This window comes from Zootermopsis nevadensis, unplaced genomic scaffold, assembly GCF_977971745.1.
Source record: "Zootermopsis nevadensis isolate Lab colony 2312 unplaced genomic scaffold, Znev_1.0 Znev_ptg000020l, whole genome shotgun sequence".
In the NCBI taxonomy this organism is placed as follows: Eukaryota; Metazoa; Arthropoda; class Insecta; order Blattodea; family Termopsidae; genus Zootermopsis; species Zootermopsis nevadensis.
In genome coordinates this window covers 17,862,501-17,884,052 of record NW_028259152.1, presented here as the reverse complement: position 1 = coordinate 17,884,052, position 21,552 = coordinate 17,862,501, and the positions used below count along the sequence as shown (strand labels likewise).

At 41.1% G+C, this 21,552-nt stretch overlaps 3 protein-coding genes across 5 annotated transcripts in view; 1 reads left to right on the top strand and 2 right to left on the bottom strand.

Moving 5' to 3' along the window:
- Positions 1-3,506: 3,506 nt before the first annotated feature.
- Positions 3,507-21,552, top strand: part of LOC110834354 (uncharacterized) — a 127,120-nt gene continuing 109,074 nt past the window's right edge. For both annotated transcript variants that reach the window (XM_087352054.1, XM_087352052.1), the window contains exon 1: positions 3,507-3,886. The gene's annotated coding sequence lies outside the window, so the exon portion shown is untranslated. The remainder of the gene's footprint in view (positions 3,887-21,552) is intronic.
- On the bottom strand, positions 5,457-12,960 carry LOC110834359 (facilitated trehalose transporter Tret1). 2 transcript variants are annotated; one of them, XM_087352040.1, is made up of 2 exons: positions 12,546-12,960; positions 5,457-10,138 (listed from the first exon to the last, which is right to left on the bottom strand). In XM_087352040.1, the coding sequence occupies exons 1-2, from the start codon at positions 12,553-12,555 to the stop codon at positions 8,772-8,774; spliced, it is 1,377 nt and encodes a 458-aa protein (XP_087208166.1). In that variant the 5' UTR covers positions 12,556-12,960; the 3' UTR covers positions 5,457-8,771. The 2 variants fall into 2 exon arrangements, with proteins under 2 accessions (XP_087208166.1, XP_087208165.1); XM_087352039.1 differs by lacking the exon at positions 12,546-12,960 and adding an exon at positions 10,693-11,401.
- On the bottom strand, positions 13,038-16,926 carry LOC110834357 (facilitated trehalose transporter Tret1). The gene is made up of 2 exons (XM_022073447.2): positions 16,653-16,926; positions 13,038-15,086 (listed from the first exon to the last, which is right to left on the bottom strand). Exons 1-2 carry the CDS (start codon positions 16,774-16,776, stop codon positions 13,690-13,692), a joined length of 1,521 nt encoding a protein of 506 aa, XP_021929139.1. The 5' UTR covers positions 16,777-16,926; the 3' UTR covers positions 13,038-13,689.

Below are 21,552 nucleotides of genomic sequence, written 5' to 3'. Positions count from 1 at the left end.
AAGCTCCCCATTACCATATATAATTCCCTCTCCAGAAGTGCCTACAATCTAGGTATGGGGCACTTACCCACCCTTGTGTTTACGTCTCCCAACAGTTGACACTGTCACTTTGATTGCATTATCCACATTCCTTCTGTAGGTTTGTGATTCTTCCTTCGTGCCCTCTTCAGGTGCCTGTCTACATATATCGCTACTAATTAACTCAGACATTTTTATAGCACATTTTAACCACCTGTCTTCCAACCCCCCCCCCCCCCCCAATATGTTAATCCTTTATTTTTGTATGACAAAGGATAAGCATTTATTTTTCATTGTACTGTAGAAAGCAAGGGTTACCACATGTTTACTTTGTTAATAAGCTGTTGGATTTGTATACAATTTTTGTTTACAAACAGTCCATACATTCTGAATGCAGTACTTCCAAGAGAGTTTTATTGAGAATTGTTTGTGAAAATAGTTTGATGGATGGTGTAATTCATACTTTGTGTGTATGTCTAGATAATATTTAATCGGTTTGTGATGTCCTGTTTATCTCACCACAATGTTAAAACCTGACAATGAATGAATCAAAACTTGATATTTAAGATATAATAGAAGATGCATAATTTAAAATTTGCATGTCTCACACAATTCGACAGTTCACCTACAGAAGGGGTTAATACAACTTTTTACTGCTAAAATGAGCTTTTTAAGGGAGTTGCAATAAGTCTTGGATTTTGAATATTTCTCGTGATATAAAGATCTGAATGGTCACAGAATGCTCTGAGGATCACTCGTTTCCACATATATTATAATTATTTATGTATTTGTATAACACGTGCTGTTTGAAAACATCACGTGTCATGTAACATGTTCTTTGAACATGCTTTACGAAAGAATATATGCATCAAAACTAGTGTAAATTGCAACATTTGGTGCAGAGTGTAAACTCAAGTTAAAAAATAAATAGATCTTTCTTTTATATCTTTTTTTTTTATATCTCAATTGCGTCATGTTTGTGTTTTATTGATACAATATTTTTATTTTCCGTCTATACACAAACTTAAAATAATGTTGTTTAAAATTATTTAAAATTATAACATTCTCAGTAAATACTGCATCTTGTTACATTTTTTGTATTGACAACATGTTTCAATGTGTATTACATCATCATCAGGTCTATCAATTTTAATATATTTTTTAAAAACTGTTGTACATTTTGCGTTGCGTTTATTGATTATTTTAATTTGTTTAATTTTAATATCCAAAATCACGACTTGAAAATTAATTTTACAGATATAAAACATCCAAGTACAACCTCCAAATCAAGAGGAAGAGACAAAAACTTACAATTAAACAAATTAAAATAATCAATAAACGCAACGCAAAATGTACAACAGTTTTTAAAAAATATATTAAAATTGATAGACCTGATGATGATGTAATACACATTGAAACATGTCGTCAATACAAAAAATGTAACAAGATGCAGTATTTACTGAGAATGTTATAATTTTAAATAATTTTAAACAACATTATTTTAAGTTTGTGTATAGACGGAAAATAAAAATATTGTATTAGATCTTTCTTTATACATATCTTGTATATGTTTCTTTCCTGAAATATTTTTGTGGACACCAGTTGGCATCCCTTTACCGTAACTGGTCTGCGCAGATGAATTCTGTTATGCCATATGTATAAATGTCATCTTTCTTTGTATGTATAATAAATTGACTAGTGTGCTTATTACTAGGGTGTGGCAGAGTGTAAAAATAGCACAAAAATTAGAACATCTTTGTGATTGCATGTGCATAGAAAATTATTTTTGTTATGTGCCAGAGAGATTGTTACTTTGCATCTGTTGGGTTGAGTGCAGTGACTGGGTCTCAAAGGGCTTTGATCATGGAACATGTTTTCCATTCCTTTTGGTGGTTGAACGTAAGTTTATGTCACTGACAGGTGTGGCTGAAAAAGTTCTGCAAAACTATTGACACTGGAATTTAAGACAATGTCTTGGAGACATTGAGCCATTCTGGTATTCAAGAAATTGTGTCCCTGCACATTGGATTCAGCACACAGCTGTGAAAACCACACATGTACAGTACAGATATCATATGGCAAAATTCAAAATAAGTTTTAAAATTGTAACCAACTAATTGAACAATGCCTACAGTGATAACTTTGTTCTCCTTGTCATATGTTACTAGGATGATCACTTCAAGGAGGATGGAGTATGTAGAATACATGGGGGAGATGAAGAGTCAAAAAGCCTGAAAGGAACAGATCACTTGGGAAACCTAGTTGTAGATGGGAGAATAGTATTTAATTGAATCTTTAAGAAATAGGTTTTGAGTACTGGACTGAAATTATCGGGGTGAAAGTTTGGGGGCTCTTGTGAATTCATTAAGAAGGTTTCAGCTCCTTTGAGTTAATAAAATTCACATAGCTTATGGATAATTCTCTTGCATTTTGGTAACTGACGATTGTTTGAATAAAGTAATTTTTTGGGGGACCTCCAGTCTGAAAGCATTGTAGCTACCTGTTGCTCATCTAATCACTGGAGTCTTTACTGTTCAGGAATACTCCTTTTAAGGTTAATCTCACTTTGCTGGTGCTACACTCACTCACAAACTCCAGCCACTCAAAAAATTTGCTCTTTTGTGGAACCCAATGGTCATGAGAGACCAAGTTTCACATCTGTAAAAGACAACATGTAAAATTATAGTTTTCTATATTTGTATGTGCGTTATATAGCAAGTAGGAAAGCAGAAGATTCTGAACTGCGTGATAGGCACTCTTCCCTAATTTAGTCCATTTTTAATTTCTTTGTGAATATAAACTTTATGTTATCATTCTGGCACCTGTCACCAGATTTAATATTGTGAAACTTATAGAAGAATTGACTAGCTCCATGGCATTTAGAATATGTTAATTTATTTATTGAAATTGTAATATTATTTCTGAAATTAAATTTGAAAACGTTGAAAGAAAGAAACTGCAGAGAATGATAAAATGTGTCCATGGGAGATTTGAGATGGTAGTTCACAGGCTCAGTGTCATAAAATAATTGAATTGTGTAATCATTCAAAGCTAAATGGATTTATAATTGATGTCAGTATTGGCTATACTCATTTTTTGATAAGCATGGTAATGAAATAATTAATTTTGAATGCCTCATCCAGCTCATTTAGAAAGAACAAAGTTTATCCATGACATATTAAATTTTAATCTTTTGTTGGTCATGAATGTAATTCAAGTTGCCGTGGTTCGTATGAAGAATGAAACGCTTAATGTGAGAAAATACTGAACTACATAGTATATCATTGCTGTCAACATAATTTATTCAATAATTAGAAATATTGCTTGTCGTAAGCATTACAATATAAAATAAATAATTCATCGTCGAATATTATTTTTGAAATTTGAAGGAAAATAGATGAATGAATGGAAAATTAATCCCGCCACAATACTGAGCTGCATTTTTCTCCCACTGCAATTCATGTTGGCGGCGCTGACTACCAAACTCTGTCACGGTGAAACCAGACGGGTGACAGAAAGGAAGGCGGGTAGTCGTTCTGCTCAAAATTCTGCTGCTTTTGCGTTCATTTGAGACGAGTGGCTACATTGAATATTATCTTTTAAAGACGCAGTTCTTGTCGCCAAGAAAACTAGATCAACTGGCTAAAGTTATTTCAGGAAATAATCGCCGTTTGTTCTGAGAATCGTGCGGGACACTTAAATACGCCGTGTGGACAAAATACAGAATTATTGAATGTTGAAGCTGGTGGTACATGCAATTACCACTGAGCTTCTCGTGTAAATTATCATATATTTTACAGTGTGTGTGAAAGTAATGCTTTACTTGTGATTCCTTCGGTCGACGAACGTGCCGACGTGCTGTTCACAGGTGAGCGAAAAATCTTCAGTTTTAGTAATAATGTGCAAGCTAAAGTTACGTCTTTTACTAATTACAATCACGATCATTATCCAGCAGTCATAATTTGTAGCATGCCATAATCAGTCTAGCAGTGGGATTACAAGGTAGAGATTAATGTCAATATCACTTTTGATGCTGATGGATCAATACTATATTGATTTTTTTTTCGAGTCAATAATGTAGATTGTGTCTGAGATTTTCATTACTTGAAATGAGAATTTAGGCCTTCTGTTGATGGTTACCAACATTTCGGAGGAACAAACAATGTCCATTTTCACGGTAGGAGACGTAACTAAGAACGCACTTCTCAAGATTGTGTTTCATAGCGTACCCTTTTTATGTGATTTTATTTGTCCATGCATCTCATTTCTTAAGATTAAGTCTTATCACAGCAGTTTTCTGGCTGACATGGAAACGGTTCGGCATGAGGGAGAGAGCACATAAAACATTTTCTACTTGTCATTATGTATAAGAATGAAAAACAGAGACGGGACAAGGATGCATCTACTTATTTAATGGTCTGTACTACCGTCAGATACCAGTCTGTTTCAACAGCCGTTTGTGATAATATCCATGAATCCTTCAGTTAAGAATACGATACATGGGAATAGGACTTGGAATTGAATTGGGTCGTGACCAAGGTCAGCTCTGATGTCATGTAGACCGTGTCCGACAGTCGCTAGCGCGGATGAACGAACTACAGTTCTGAAGGCGGTGAAAATATCAGTGGTGACGCTGCATGGTTGCACGTGGCTACTATCTGCCTGAAGCAGCCAGCGTATCGCTCCCATCTTCACCCTGAAGAAGTCAGACGGTGAAGGCGAAGCGTTCCCCCCGAACTTTAGTATTCACCTTCGAGAACACATGAAGTCACAACCCACAAATTATCAGTACTGTAACTACGGTAACCTGAGAGATGGAAGTTATCTTTTGCGGCATGTTTCGTATTTGTTACGTTCAGATATTTTTAAGGGGCTTTTGAGGTCTGTATCCTTGGCGAAATTCCAAGTCCTTCCGGGTTATTTGCACGAAGCTTATAGAATAAACTTCTCTTGGGACGGCATGCCCAAACGTTTTTCATTAGAAGTGACGTATTGAGGTTATTTTTTCGCACTGAGGTGTCTGTCTGTCGCGGGGGTTTTCAACCCACGGTCCTCATGTGGCACGTCGATGTATTTTGTTCTGCCAGAGGGCATTGTGGACGCGTTAGCAACCCTGCGGAGGTTTTTAATTCTAAATTGTAGATATTTTTATTAATTTTATTCTTTAATTTAAGTGTGTACCATATCTACATTTACAAATTGCAGTATTCTAGTTTGAAATCATCGTGTTGCAAGTTACAGATTATTTTATTATTTTACAATACAGTAGATTCCGGTTAAATGGGCCATTTGTTTGGGACAAACCTTGAAGAACAAACCTTTTTTACTCTTTACGTGGAACTTCGCTGAATTGGGCCGAAGTATTCTAGTCCCGATGTGTCCCAATTAACCGGAATTCACCGTACTAGGAACTCTGATGATATCACCAGACTTCGATGTATAATTGTTACATGCAGTAACCAAATTTATTAACGACGTCAAAATAGGCTACAAGTAGTTCTGTCAGTTGAGGGGGCAACATCGCCCAAAATGAGCATAACAAACATACAGTCTCGCCAACCTACTAATGCGAAAACCCATACAATTCTTAATATTTCCAGTTGTTCTCTGTGTATTCACAGACCTCCAAAAAGTTAGTTCTTTTGTCCCTCCCAGGACAAATCCCACCCCAAGCGCCTATATGGCGTGTAGCAAGCAGGACAGCTTTACTTTTGACCTCGAATCTGTGTTTGCTTCGACAGCCCTTTAAGAAATGACGAATAATCAAGGACAACGGGGCTGCCCTTGTGCTGAAAAGTGCTTCCAGGTGCAACGACGCATAGAACTTTCTTGAACACGCGTTCCCACGTTCCGTTCTGTTTGTGTGATGCTCCGATGTCATTGGTTAACCCCAGCAGCGAATTAACACCTCGATGCAGGTGGCCTCTGGGAAGGAGAAGTCTTCCAAGTTCGAAGCTGACACAGTGCAACGTTTTTACGAAGTTCGTGACCTCCCATTCCTCATGTCCAATTTCTTCGAATCTCTGGCGACACAGACGCTCGACGTCCCTAATCTTAAATGTTTTGTCCTTCCTTGTAACCCATTGTTTTACGTCTGCCCAAATAAGTTCAGTGGGGTTTAAATCGGGAAGGTACGGCGGAAGTCTCAGCACAGGACGTTCTTTGTCTGCTAAAATGTGATCAGTAACATAATATTTGTGCTTTGATTTATTTAATTTGGTTAAATCGTACAGTTGTCACAAAATGGGATGTTTATTTCCAATAGCCAGGCTTTCATTTCGTCCTTCTTTGTGTTAGATTTCGGTGGTTTTGTCATACGAGGCGTTATCAATGACCAGAAAGGAGACTCCAACGAACAGGTGCCATTTGTTAACACAACTCAGTCACAAGACAACATTTATCAGGCTTCCACACTTCTGCACTGCCACAGACTGTACTGACCGACGGAAACAACTTTCTTCATTGAGTGGTCCGCATACTGGGCTGTCCCTAGAGGTCAGCGGCCATAATCGGTGGATCCAGTTCTAACTAACTTAACTCTGGTGGTGGTAACGAGTTGAAATTTTACCACAGCTAACACCGTTGAACATGTTCCTCGCACTCTTTTTCCCAGAGTTGCATTTGCACACTTTACAAAAAAAAAATACCCTCTTTATTTGTCTTTAAGGTGATCTCTTTTCAAGAAGCTATCCCACGAATATTCTGCATTCATTAATTGTTTCCATCCGAGCTACATGGCCAGTCCATAACAGTCTCGTACACGTAAATACACAAATTCCATGGATCGGGAAGTTAGCCATGTTGGCTGTAGGATATGGAATACGTCGTAAAATACAAAGCACAGAGTAGTACAATTTGAAATATTAATTAGGTTTCACAGACGGTAAGGGTTAGCATACAAAATATTAAAATGTTACACCAAGTCCAACAAAGATAGCCCAAAATCAAAATATAACGTAATGAAACAACCAACAGCTGCTCAGCAGATATGTTAATGATGACAATTCATGCCATAAACTCTAACAAAGACGTCGAAAAGGATTGTGGGTAGCTCGCATTTTTCCTTCTTAGCTTAAAATTTTATTTGATACGTCGACTTTTAAAAAATCAGTGGTGGCCTGTCATAAATTTGTTATATTTTCTCGGCATGTAATAATATATCTGTAATTTTCGTTTAGCCCGTGCCATGACAGGCGTTTCCTCCTCACGTCTGTTTGCATTACAAATTTCTGCTGTATCCGAGTTTACAGAACAATGCCACTCGCCGACTGTAATTATTGATGCATTATCCGACGCTCAGAAACTCAGTACGGTATCTGTGTGCCATCTTGTTAAGCTCAGTTGCGTCGTTTCTGTTCTCGCTTCCGAATAAGCACCTCCCACTGCTTAAGAGTGCTCATTTGGGTGGCCCTGAATAATTTGTTGCTGTTTGTAAGCCATCGTCAGTGCTTGCCTCCTTCCGTATCCCTTCCAGTTCATTATTCACTATCATTCTCTCATTCGACGCCGTCTAGTCTCAGCTGCTGAATAAGCGTTGTTAAATGTAAACTGTAAATAAATAAAAAAATTCAAATTTAAAATTTATAAATTAATAGTAAAATGTGACGTTCTTTCTTAGAGCATTGTTTTGTAAATATAATTTAACGTGATGTTGTTCCCCGTTGCAAATCACGTGCAGCATTGCTGAGTTCTTGTTGTAACAAAGGATTCCTTCTATTAAGCTGACATTTCCTCTTCAACGTGTCCTCATTCATTCCCGTTCGTTTTCTTTTAAAAAGTTCTGGCCGCGCTTACGAGTGCACGTTTTCACTCCTATTAATTCGTTTGCTGTTCCAATGAATTAATTTGTCCTGTACTTCCAATTTTACGCTGGTTTGTTTGTACTGAAAGCCGCTATCGATTGGTTAGCATTCCTTCGCGTTCGGGAGGTCCCGGGTTCAAGTCTCGACCCTGAAACAGTGGCTGAGAGTATTCGTGATTTTTCTAATTTATTCCAGGAAAATGACCGGATACTGCCTCCAGTTAGGCCACGACCGCTTCCTTCTACATCATTTCAAATTCATTATTCATTAATCACCCTTTCATTCGGCGTTGTGCGGTCTGAACTGTTGAAAACGTCATTAAGTGTATCATAAACAAAGTTTCCTGCCTTAAGCTCTGCACGTAGCCTGCTGGCGTGTTGACACTGTTAAGGGTTTTGGGTGCCTTGCGTTTACTTGTCATTACCGAAACTTAATCACTGATGTATTTTAAAATTATAGTTCAGGCACAGGGACTTAGAACCGCGTGTTCCTGGTTTTGACGCTTACTAAAATGGTTGAAATTTTCGTAACTGTTGGCAAATCTTGCACCGGAGTACGATGCAGTGACCGAGTCGGACGGCTTCAATCAAAAGGGAGAATATCTCACAAGAAAATACTTGTCGAAATTCAAGTCTGTCAGTGTAATGGACGACTCCAGTATTCACTCAGATCTGCTGGATAAAGCTTCAGGGACAGATGAAAGGAGTTGATTAAATGGCACGGCAAGTTCATTGTTTCTGTTTTTAGTAAACAGCCGTCTCTTGAACTCTTTTCCTTCAGAGGCTCCTCCGCGTTGCGATGATGACCCATCATACTGGCATCTAGTTCCTGAAGTCAGTCAGATCGACGTGTTTTCGTCGTATAGCGTCTGGCACGTGTCTCTCCTCAATATTTGCATATTTTGTTTTTTGGGACTGTCGTGTTGTTTGTTCACAGAGACGTAACGTAATTTCAAAGGACTGAAATTTCACTTTGAACGCTTTTGAGGTTCTGACCCTTCCTTCCTCCACTGAGTTCAAGCAGTATGGATTCTAAACTTCTGTTTTTCGTTTCTGGAACTGAGACCTGCGTAAATATTGCGCCGAGAACGCAACACACCGAAAACATCCAGTAACAACCATAGATTCCTAAGACATCGGAGAGATTTGTGTAGAATTTGCCTATCAGAAACGTCAACAACCACATGATGGATATGATTATCGCGATGGCTCTGCCTTTAACGCGTGGTTCAAATATCTCGGACACCATGAGGAACGTTATTGGGGCTACTCCCAGGGCAATCGCGATTATGTAGACGGAAAGAGAGCCGACTGGTAGCCAGCCAAAGTCGCTGACGTCCGAACCTTGATGTTTGACGAAGAAATAAGTGCCTAGTGCAGCGAGACACAACGCCATGCAAATGTTTGAGATCAGCAGGAGAATTTTCCGTCCAGCTTTGTCTATCAGAAGTGACGAGGCATAAGAACCAGCCAGTTGCAGGGAACCTATCAGAATAGTCGCAGAGTTCGGAGACAGATCGCTGCCTGCCGCTTGGAAGATGTTCACCGTGTAGCTCAGGATGGCAAATATACCGCAGAATTGGAGGTTTGCTGCCAGGACGACGCCAATGATGAGCGCTCGGCGCGTTCCAGCTGCAGACAGCATGTCTTTGAGTGACACCGCTTCGGTCTGCTCTTTTGCGAACATGATTAATTTGTTTAGTTCGAGTTCAACAAGCCTCTCGTCTTTTCCTCTTAACCACCGCAAGCTTCGCTCCGCCTCTGAGTATTTTTCTCTGTTGACGAGGTAGTTGGGTGTTTCCGGAATCCATAACATTCCCAGAGTGTATATTACCGGAAGTAGCATTGCTATATAGGCAAACGTGTAATAATGTACATAGGACCCTAAGATGTACGCAAAGAGTACCCCGGCGTTTGTGAAGAGCGTGAGGTAGCTTCCTAAAGCCCCTCTGACTGTGTCTTGAGCGGTCTCGCTGACATACAGAGAAGCAAACACTATGATGGCGCCGGACCCCATACCGCCGATGAAACGGGCAAGGCAGAGGGTGGCGACTGACTCGGCAGTGATGACGAGGACCCAGGAGGCGACGAAGGGCGCAGCAACCAGGTAGCCTGTGCATTTCCGGCTGTAGTGGTCTGAAATGAAGAGGTACAGAGGCGTGGCGACCAACCCCCCGAGGCACATGAGGGAGCCGAGCCAGGACCCCATCTCGTTGGAGATGGGCCCTCCATCCAGCGGCGAGTCGGCCGACTGCAGCACTGGAAGCATGGGGGAGGACCAGCCGACGACGGAGCCGCTGCTGAAGGCCGCGATGTTCACTGCGCAGAAGGAGAAAGTGTTAGGTTCGTGTGCTTAGGAAACAAATGCGAAACGGGGTTTTATGGATGGCGGGCTGGCAGTTGTGTTGTGCTCTATGAAGTGATTTATTATCCCTCTGAAGCACAAGGACATGGAGGAACTCGTCTCTGGCACTGATACACGTTTTGCCTGGTCAGACGTTTCTCAGTCAATTCTCTCTCGTTCTTTTGGTTCGAGGATTTTATACAGAAGTGAAAGCACTGGGAGGAAATGAAGTGAAATAGTCGATTCTTTCAAAATAGCCCCTGTTCAGAGAACTACCTCAAATTTTAATGAAAAATCTTTTTAATGGTCTTATCAACGCGTAGTTAAATGTTATATGGTTTATAAAACAAAACTGCCGAAGCGGCTCTTGCGTCTCTGTTTAGAACGGACTAAACGTAGTTTACGCACTTAATTATCGAGACTCGACGTCAAGACGTAAGCAGATAAATGTCTTGAGCGCTGTATGTCGTAATGTCTTGAGGCCGGTCGTTGGCTACGACTGGTGGTCTGCGACCACCAAGCTGCTTACCTATTATTGCTGCCATGTATTGGGGAAGCACCTTCCCCCCTTCCATCTCTCTGCTCTCTTTGGAGTTGACCATCAGCGGTTCAAAGCGACACGGAAACGCGTAAAATGTGCGTACAGCGAGCCTGAAGTCACTACAGCGTCCGAACCAAGAGTGCAGACAGAACAAATCTAAGAAGGTTTTAAATAATTGTTCGCTGTGAAGGTCGGGACCTCTGATTATGTCACACCTTGAAAATAAGTTGAGATATTATGGAGCTGTAAGTTCACAAAGCAATGTCATATGAGTGTTATCTTGTCAGCGTGTAAACATTTATAACACCTCTTTGTACAGTTGGGACATTTTAAAACATTGATTAAACATTAGGAGCACGAAAGCTCGTTCAGACAGATTGCGTGGGACTTGTATCCGGTAGCCCAGGGTTCGTTACTCGTATGATCCGGTTGTAATTTCAGTTGCATTTCTTACAGTAAAACGTTGAGTCTCTCCCAATTCATTCGAACTGACAAGTCCTGCGAGTTCCTTCAGTGGTGCCTTATGAAAGATTTCGTGTCCTGTTGGAAGTCCCAACATTTACAATACGTGCATGTCGGCTTCAGTCGACAGACTGTTTTTTTCATACACGTCATAGAATCACGTATAAATTGCTTTTCAGTGTTTGAAATTACAAATCTATGGACATCACTAAAGTGACGACACTATATGAAGTTAAAGTTACGCAGCTTCTATTAAGATAAGATGTTTCTGCGTGTTGAGGTGGCAACAAACACGTGATCGTAGTCTATATCGACACAGGAAAAGTTAAACCTACCAGTTGGATAGCCATTGCTTAAAAGGAGATTCGAACTGGGCACATTCGGAGAAGGAAGCGAGACACCGAGCAACTACTCCATCCTTGTAAATGAAATTAACGCAGTCTACTTCAGCACTAGAATTACTCTTACGTAACAAAGCGATGTTTACGTCGTTTCTCCTCAGAAGCCAAAGTAAATACGCTGTTTGTTATCTGTTTCCTTTTTGCAGCGGAAACGAGCTCAAAGAAAGTCTTTAATTACTTTTCAACCGCTAAGCACCTTTCTTTTTCCCAGTGGATTTCGCGTGGATCCGTGATGTCGTGTGGCTGTAACGTCGCATCGTGTGAAGGTTCGTAACAAAACCTGTAATTGCGACATCGATTTGTTGTTCTTCTTGTTCTGACGCTTATTAAATTTGCGGTACGTTCCGTTTACCTGTGACGCTTGCTTTGGTGAACCCGGTTGTGACTTCGTGTAGTCTAATAGGTGACTGTCGTTGTTCCGTAACCAAACCTGCAAGATTCCATCGCGTCAACTCAGAAGACCTGAACCTGTCAGAGCCTGAGGTCATGTGTCTTCGGTGTATTGATAAGGAAATCTTGGTTTCCGGCGTAATACATCCACAATGCCAGATTTTACTTGAGAAAATGACGTGGTTAGTACTCGTTGAGGGATATGACGTTATGTGGCACCCAACGCGAGGTCCTAATAAAAATACCACTCAACAGTTTCAGCGAAAGTTCCATCTTGTGTGCAAACAGGGCATTAGAATTTCGGTCTGGATCTGTCCGTAGATGGATAATATTAAAATTGATCTTAGGGAAGTCGTGTTGGAGGGTGTGGACCAGTGGCGGATTATTGTGATCTCAGTGGCGGATCTTCGGGTTTCATAAAATGACGGGGAGGTTCTCGAGTACCAGAGTGGCTGTTGGTTTTTAAGGGAGGGCTGCGCCCCGTGGAGTTTGTTTTAAGTTAGGTTTCTGACCTTGTAAACGCAAAAATACATTATGGAATGACGTTTTGAAAAAAGTGTTGTTGCAGAATGTGAATATTTTAAATACCTGTTGCCATGCGAAATCTTGGGACCGCGCATTAAGCTGTGGCGATTTCGCACTCATACCCCGGCCGTGACGAGGTAGGCAGTCTTCGCCCTATTTTCTGGATGGCGTCGTCCGCGTGGTGTAGCGGACCGACGCCGTTGCCCCATCGTCCGCAGACTTCCGATTAGACTTACTTGTGTGGGCCCTCACAGAGGGTTGTGAGTAACTTTCTGTTCTGGTTTTTCTTCCAATCTCCGCGTTAGTCGACTTATCCTTCCATATCTTTTGGTGGTCGCCTTCTTCCTTTAGGGCTGTAAACAAACACCTTCATACGAATTCGATAATTTGGCAAGAGTTCGAATATCTTCTTTTTTTTCGTCAGAAGGGTTTCCAGCGGCTCTTGAGATAGTTTGGAAGTTGAAATTATTTGTGGTCTCACATTTACGTGTTTTTAGACAAGAAGGTACTGAGGAGAATATTTGGATACAACATGGATAAAACTGTGTGATAAGAAACTTTATAACGTGTACTCTTTACTAGATATTGTTTGGATCATAAACTCAAAGGATCATAACACAAGCATGACATGTGACACGCGATGGGTTAATGGAAATTGCCGACATCTTTGGAAAAACCTGAAGGAAAGAGACCACTCGGAAGACGTAGGAGTAAATGGAAGGATAATACTGAATGTATCTTAACGGAATAGAGTGGGGTGTAGACTGGATTAATCTGGTTGAGGATAAGAACGAGTGGCGAAATTACTGTGAATACGATAATGAAACTCCGGGTTTCGTGAAAGACGGGGAATTCTTACACTGGCTTAGAGAATGTTTCGTCTCCCCAAATTTTTCCTTTTACGTTAATCTTATCGTATTTAAAGCTGGCAAGGATTGTTGACTTTTAAAATAAGTTAATTTGTACATCCACATGACACTTTATAAATACACAATAATTTAAAAAAAGTAACGCGCAAAAGAATTCTTTGTTTAGAAAGAAAGTCCATCGCTGGCAGTTGAGAAAGTTCTTAATGATCTTTGAATGTTTTGTAAGGGTTAATTTTTGAAAATCACGTGGGTTAAATGTGTGGGCATAGTTTCTCTTTCTCAGGGTTGGCAGTCTGAGCATTGTGTAGCCCTGAAATTCGTCGTGTTCGCCGGTTTTTTCAGTTCTCACTGGGCAACGCGATCTGTAATTTGTACTCGTTTGATGTGTGCCGCATATCATACGATTTCTTGACTCGTATTAAGCTACATTCTCTTCCTCTCAGCTCAGCGTAAATCGAGTGGACATTTATGTTCTTAGTTTCTGGAATACAATGTTTTGCAAACACTGCACCAAGAAAGCACCAGGCGGCAATGAACCAAAACGGGCCGTGGATTCCTGTCGCGTTATTAAGGTCGCTGTAGAACGCGGATACAGCACATGCCAAGAGCGCCATTACGAAGATACAGATACTTGCACATACGCTTCTAACGTGTGGTGGGAATATTTCTGAGAGCAGCACCACGTTCACTGGGCCAACGCCTGCACCGAAGGAGAAGAGATGCAACCCCAAGCACACGACCGGGATGAAGGAGACGTTGCTCAGATCGACACCTTGGCCTTCTAAGTAGAAATACACGCCCATGAAAGTGAGGAAAATTCCCATCACAATTTCCGAGGAAACAAGAAGTAGCTTTCTTCCTGCACGGTCCATCAAGAGACAGGCTAATATGGCCGCAGTCAACAGAATTAAGCTGACTATTAAAGGTGATATCGCGGAAACATCTGCTGCGTTGTAGCTCAGAATGACGTAGAGGCCAGAGAGTATCTGTGTCGTGGATACAGCAATGCCGATAATCAGGGCTCGTCTCACTGCTCGATCTAGTAAGAGATTCATTATCAGACTCCTGGAGGAGTTTCTTCCTTGTGTCTCCTTAAGTGACACCGACATCCTCGTCAGTTCATCTGTCATGTCGTGTGACTTTCCTCCTCGAAACCATCTCAGAGAACGTCTAGCTTTCTTGAACTCGCCTTTTACCATGAAATAGACAGGTGTTTCAGGCATCCACAGGAAAGTGGCGAGGAACGTGACAGGTACAGCGAGGCATATTATCGCGAAGTCGTGGTACGAGGAGTAAGGACCGACAACGTAGGAGAAGAGGATTCCGGCGTCTGCGAAGATCGCCACCTGCGTCCCGAGAGCTCCTCTCAAGCTGTCTTCAGATATTTCCGCAACGTAGATGGGAACTATAAGCAGCACTCCGCCAGCGCTTAAACCAGCGAAGAATCTTCCTACGAGAACAAGCTTCGTGCTGCTACCAAGTATGATGATGAGCCAGCTGATGATGGCGGGAATGGCTGTTGACAAGCCGGCAACTTTCCGTCCAAATTTGTCGGAGACGTAGCAGAAGAACGGGATCCCGCATAGGAATCCCAAAAACACGAGTGATCGTAGCCACGAGGTGTCGTCTTCTGTTACATCGTTTCTTCCAACCGCAGTTACCCTCGACTGAAGAGTTGGTGTGGCAGGCGAAAGCCACCCGATGCAAGTTCCGTACGAGAAGGTGGCCAAGTTCACTGCAACGAATACGAAAGCGGTACAATTACATCCCTGGACTAAGGCAAAGCTCGAGAACACTTTGTAAATATCCCTTTATCTCAGCGGCACTGTTTATATGGATTTACCTTCTGCACGCCATGTGATGATCAATTTTATATTTTCATTCAGATGCTTTCAAAATCGTCCATAATGACCATAATTTACGGAACGATGTACAGAAATCTTAGAACATGTCCCTATAGATAGCAGCACGCTAACCCCCACCCCCCACCCCCTCATTCTTCAACGACGCGCTACAACAACACATACGTATCCGCTGCTACGTCACATCTAATAAAACACGTGTTCCGTTTACAGAGGAAGCTCACCGGGGCTCACCAGGCTGTGCTAAGACGAAAATCAAATTTAAATTTTACTTTATAATCGTTTTGACATTTTAACTTTTAACCAACTTAATTAAATTTTGAAAATTTTAATATTTTCTTTTGTCATTATTTCCGGACATCGCGAAGGGAGGGTCCTTAGTGCAATTACACATGAGGAGGGAATTGAACCTGACGATGGCCACACTGGATCGAAACATGTTCAGGTGCACAGAGCGTGTGAAAAGTGACGTGCAGAGAAACCAAGAACTCAGCGAAACACCGGGATGCTACACCACAGCCTTGTATAGAATGAAACTCCTTATGCAAAATACACAAAATAAGTGTTTTTCGGAACTTTTTGCTGTGGAATATTTATCGTTGTATTCTTTCGTGTGTAACTGAGGACATCGCAGTTTCTGTTCGGAGTTACTTTGGATGTTTCCCTGTGCTGGGTTCTGAAGGAATTGCTTGCCTTTACAGCATGTCGAAATGCATCTAAAATGTGCTGAAAGGACGTCCCTCAAAGGTGAAAAACTCTGTACTTTTCTGATGCTGGAGAACTTGGGAAATGTTCGTGGTCGGTATTTTTGCGAGATGCCGTAAGAAGCTTATTGGAAATATTTCTGTCCAAACTGTGGAATGTTTTATGAAGCACAACGTCTTACTTATTTCCATTGAAAGCTGCCTTACAAATGTTTACCACAACTTTCGAGCGAATCAAGTTGTGGTTTGTATCCGTCCAATGTAATTCTCACTTTGAATGAAGCTCGTATTAGGTGTTCTATAAAAATAGCGGCTTTTTTATGTGATAACAAGAATTAGAACGTTGCATATCAGAATTCAGAAGTAGCAATACAAACTAACTTCATGTGAACTACATTTCTGTCTGTGAATACGTGCATGGAAAATTTTCCTGTCTCTATAATTACGCAACACGAGATCCGTATCTGCAATAAATGATGAATACAGCATAGAAAGTATTCGAGAAATGCTCTTACTTCGCTGGAGCCGTCGGTTGCCGGGCGAAGAGCCTGCAATAGTAACATTCTTATTCTTCCCGAAATCATCCCAGATTGCATGGCGTTACCATGGTTACAGATTTTTCTACTTTAACGCGAAGCAGCAGATGGCAGTGCGTTATAATTCTGTAAATTATTTCTAAAAAAAACGGAAGCTTACGAAGCGAATATGAGAGTTTCAGTGTCTGCGCCGTCTTACCTACGAAGGTAGCGACGTACTGAGGCTGCCCGCTCCTCTTGTCTTTACCCGCACGTGCGGGCGACCCTTGCTCTGTGTTCCTCCTGCTGTCGGCCGAAATCGTTGCCACGGGAAAGCCGTCCATTGCCACCGACAGCTCCGCGTGCGACTAACTCGCAGGCAGCGCTCACTTAAGACGCGTTCGCTGATGTTCGTGGTTCTCGCACTGCGTGTGGTTGAACTGTAAACATCAAGTTGGGTGAACAAATATCTTGATAAAGTCACGTCATTTGATAACGACGTTGCGCAACAGAGACTTTAAGCAGCAGAATAGCGTCTGCTGGTTCTTTACGTGTTTCTAACATTTTCGTAGGAAAATAGAGCGACTCGTCCTTGGTTTTTCCTGCCTACCGCATGTAGAGGATGAGCCGGGATAGCTCAGTCAGTATAGTGACTAGCTACGGGCTGGACGACCGGGGTTCGATCCCCGACGGGGGCAGAGGATTTTTCCTCTAGCCTCTGGGGCCCACCCAGCCTCCTATCCAATGGGTACCGGGGTCCTTTCCCGGGGGTAAATCCGGCCGGGGCGTGATGCTGACCGCTCACCTCCCATCTAGTGTCGAGGTCAAAGAAGAGAGGAGCCATACCTCCACTCCCCCCAAACGCCTACATGGCGTATAGTGGGACAAACTTTATACTTTACCGCATGTAGAGGTGTCTGAAATGGACTTTTGATCAGATTTTAAATTGGAATTCTAACTTCCACGGAACAGGGTCTCTCTTGAGAAACTGAAACTCACTCGGCTACTCACCCCCCCCCCCACATTAGACCCCAGTCGTGGGCCACATTAATTCAACCCGGTCTAATAACGCGCAGAGCCATCGTGAGAATTTAAAGACGTACAAAGATATTTATTAATCTGACGGAGATAAATACGTTGGGTCAAGCTTTAATTAAGACTGTGAAGAAGGTGGTAAATATTTTAATTTATTTATGGCGTCGACTGTCATGATAATTGGAACTGGGATTTATTAACATATTCGTACGCAGCTTTGGAATTTACGCGACCGGCCATTACTGTATTGACAGATGTTTTATTACCTTCGATATTAATGCGAGATCCGTCTCAGTCTGGCTGAAATAGGCCGTGGTCCAGTGACACCTGGTTTTCGTTCGGCGGTTTTCGAGTTCGGATCTCGGGTCGAAGGACGACCAAACGGACTGAGATATTTTGAAAATTTCCTCAGTCCCTCCATAAATTAACCCGGATAGTAGCTACTTTAAATTGGGCAATGACCGTCTCTTTCCACATCCTTTTCTATTAATTATTAACTAATGATCGTAACATTCGAAATTATATAATTATATTATATGCAAATAAAAGCTTTGTTTAATAAATTAAGAGAAATATTGCTGTATTTTGGGTTGTTGCGCCGTTAAGTCTGGTGATGTCCACCGACGTTTCAGAGACTCTTGCTGCCTCGCCCTGATGATAGAGGCAGCAAGGGCCTCTGAAAGCAATCTTCAGACTCACCGTCACGAAAACCTCAAATTCCACAAGATAAGAAAAAATATAAACATTTGAGATAAATATAACTGATGGCAGGTGTGACTTGGTATTTTGAACTTTTGTGGGGGGGGGGGGGGGCAACTTGTAAAAACGCATCTCGTGAGTGTGATATTAAGTTATATTACATTTTGTACGGGACATGTTAATTGCTTTCCAGAATACTTTCTGGTGTAAACGGTAGTGAACGTCCAGGTTTTGTGGGATGGAGGATGTTTCTTGTGCAGCTGAGAAACTTTATCTTCTGAAGAAGGGCTCTGTTCTGCGTAGTTACGGAAAATACTCTTAACTGGAGTCTGCCGTTTCACGTGCCTTACCCTTGCAACGGCGTTACTCGGGCATCTTGCATTTTCATTTTCTCATATTTAAAATTCCTCAAAACAAAAGAAATCAATCAATTTGCTCCGAACTGTCTTAGCCCTCTTCCACGCGGTTCGTAATGCGATTTCCATCCGGAAGCCAGCCCTTCGCTAGAGGATTGATAAATTCGCTTTCCCACGCGTCTGAGTTCAATTGATGTTAGCATCTGACAGCGATGATTTATTTCGGAGGTTTTGAGACCGCCATTTTCTCTCCGAATGGGTTTCTTTCTCTGGTCAAAGCAGCGTTGTTGTTGCGATCAAAGTGAATTAGCTTCCAGGAAATGGAAGGCGATGTAGCAATTTTATTTTGTTCAGTGATTGGGAAACCTTTAAATAAAGCCGTCTCTGGCCCGTCTTTTTAGAGTTTGAGCCGTGTTTGAGTCAGCACGAAAAAATATTAGTCCATGTTAAGTTTGTTGCATAACATTGCAGTTTAGATAATGATTTAAAATGGTCCCAGCGCTGTTTATAAATTAGATTATGTGCTCTCTAACAGATGTCATATTTACTTTCAGTGGCTCTGTGCGGCGTTTCGTCGTGCAGTGCTATAGTGAACTATTGACAGTCACGTGTTCGTCTATTCCATTTATAGTCACAATATTTGTGTTTACCGACCACTCTCCATGCACTTAAGTCACTTCATTTGCCGCAGACATGGGCCTGCCTGTGTTGGTTAAGTAACCAACATTCACAGGCCACAGGGTATGAGAGGACACTGCAAATTTTGGGTGCTGGGTAGGGTTTATATAAAAACCGACTTTTGAAAAAACCGGTTCTCGAATGGCAGTATTTCCAAAAATAGGTTAAGCCGGTTTTCGAATTTCTACAAAAAAAAAACATAGTTAAAACATTAAAAAAATATTTATACTTATTTTAATTTTTTTCAGTTTATTTAATATTTATGGAACTACAGGATTATAACAAAATGAAATATACTCTATACAAAACCAAATAAAAAACTAAAATATCTAAAATCCTTACAAAATATGAATTATAAACTATGTCGTTTGCTAGATCCAAGTTAAAAATTTGTAGCCTCTCAGAAACTAATTCTAATGTTTTCTTAGCATCGCAGGAACTAGCTATTGGAACTGAGCCCAAATTACAATCTTCCGCAAAATGGTGTACGTTGATATTCAAATATCTGCGATTTCTTTTGCTAATCCACTCATCTAAAGTTATAGAAATTTTTTTCCCAATCTTCTTAATACAATCCAATTCATTTATAATTTCACGTTTGGCATTGTCATAAAACTTATGAGTGAGATCCATTACTCGAGAGTTGTTTTTTTGTAATGAATATCCCCGTTGTTGCAAAGACTCTCGTATGAACGAGCTCGTTGTGATGCTATTAATGGACAATCCATTGCAGCAAGTTTTGCTATAATTTCTTCCAAACTGCTCTTTTTCACGAAATTAGAAATAGAATGCGTTTGTGGATTTGCATGTCAAACATTCGCCTGACTCATGAAGATTAGTTTTACTACAATATGCTTGTGCCCGAGGCGATTTCAAGTCAAAATATTAACGTCGTTAATTAATTGATTAACTAATTTTGCCATATTAATTCTAGTATATGAAACCGGTTTTTTAAATTTTAAAAAACGATTTTCGAATTTTACAAATTTATAAAAAAAACGGTTTTAAAAACCCGGTTTTTAAAACCGACTAATCTTAGTCGTGACAATAGATTACCATAAGTGTCCAATTATGACGAAGATCTACAAAGCGTGAGCAAACGTGACTAAGCGTGAATTACTATAAAGGCGTGGCGAAATGTGGCCAGAAGAGAAGAAAGATGAAGAATTTAAACAAATCGTGACCATGCGTGACAAAGCGTGACGTACTGTAACGGCTTGACGAATCGTGACCATAAGTGTCGAATCGTCACAAAAAAGTTCAAAACAATACTAAACGTAACAAAATACACAAACCTAACCTAACCTAACCTAAACTAACGTAACCCAACACATGCTAACCTAACTACTAGTTACATCTAACCTATTGCAATATCGTCAAGAATAACCCTACCGTACGTAACATAAGTTAGACGTGCTGAAACGTGACATGTGATCACGCGTGCTCAAGCGTGACAGTGCGTGTATATGCGTCGCCTAGCGTTCACGTCGTGACAAGGGATCAACATAAGTGTCGTAATGTGACGAAGTTTTACAAATCGTGACCATGCGTCACTGAGCGTGACAAAGCGTGACTAGGCGTGATTTACTGTAAAGGCGTGACGAGATGTGACCAGAAGGGTCGGAAAATGACGAATTATACAAAGCGTGACCATGCATGACAAAGCGTGACTAAGCGAGACTATACGTGATTTACGGTTAAGGCGTAACGAAATGTAGCCAGTAGTGTCGTAAAATGACGAATTTAAACAAAGCGTGACCATGCGTGACAAAGCGTGACAAAGCGTGACTGGTCGTGACGTACTGTAACGGCGTGACGAATGTGGCCATAAGTGTCGAATCGTCACAAAAATGTTTAAATCAATACTAAACTTAACAAAATACATTAACCTAACCTAACCTAACCTAACCTAACCTAACCTAACCTAACCTAAACTAACCTAACCTAACCTAACCTAACCTAACCTAACCTAAAATAACCTAACCTAACCTAACCTAACCTAACCTAACCTAACCTAACCTAACCTAACCTAACCTAAGCTAACGTAACCCAACACATGCTAACCTAACTACTAGTTACTTGTAACGTATTGCAATATCGTCAAGAATAACCGTACCGTACGCAACACAAGTTATACGTGCCGAAACGTGACATGTGATCACGCGTGCTCAAGCGTGACAGTGCGTGTATATGCGTTGCCTAGCGTTCCCGTCGTGACAAGGGATCAACATAAGTGTCGTAATGTGACGAAGTATTACAAATCGTGACCATGCGTGACTGAGCGTGACAAAGCGTGACTAGGCGTGATTTACTATAAAGGCGTGACGATATGTGGCCAGAAGTGTCGGAAGA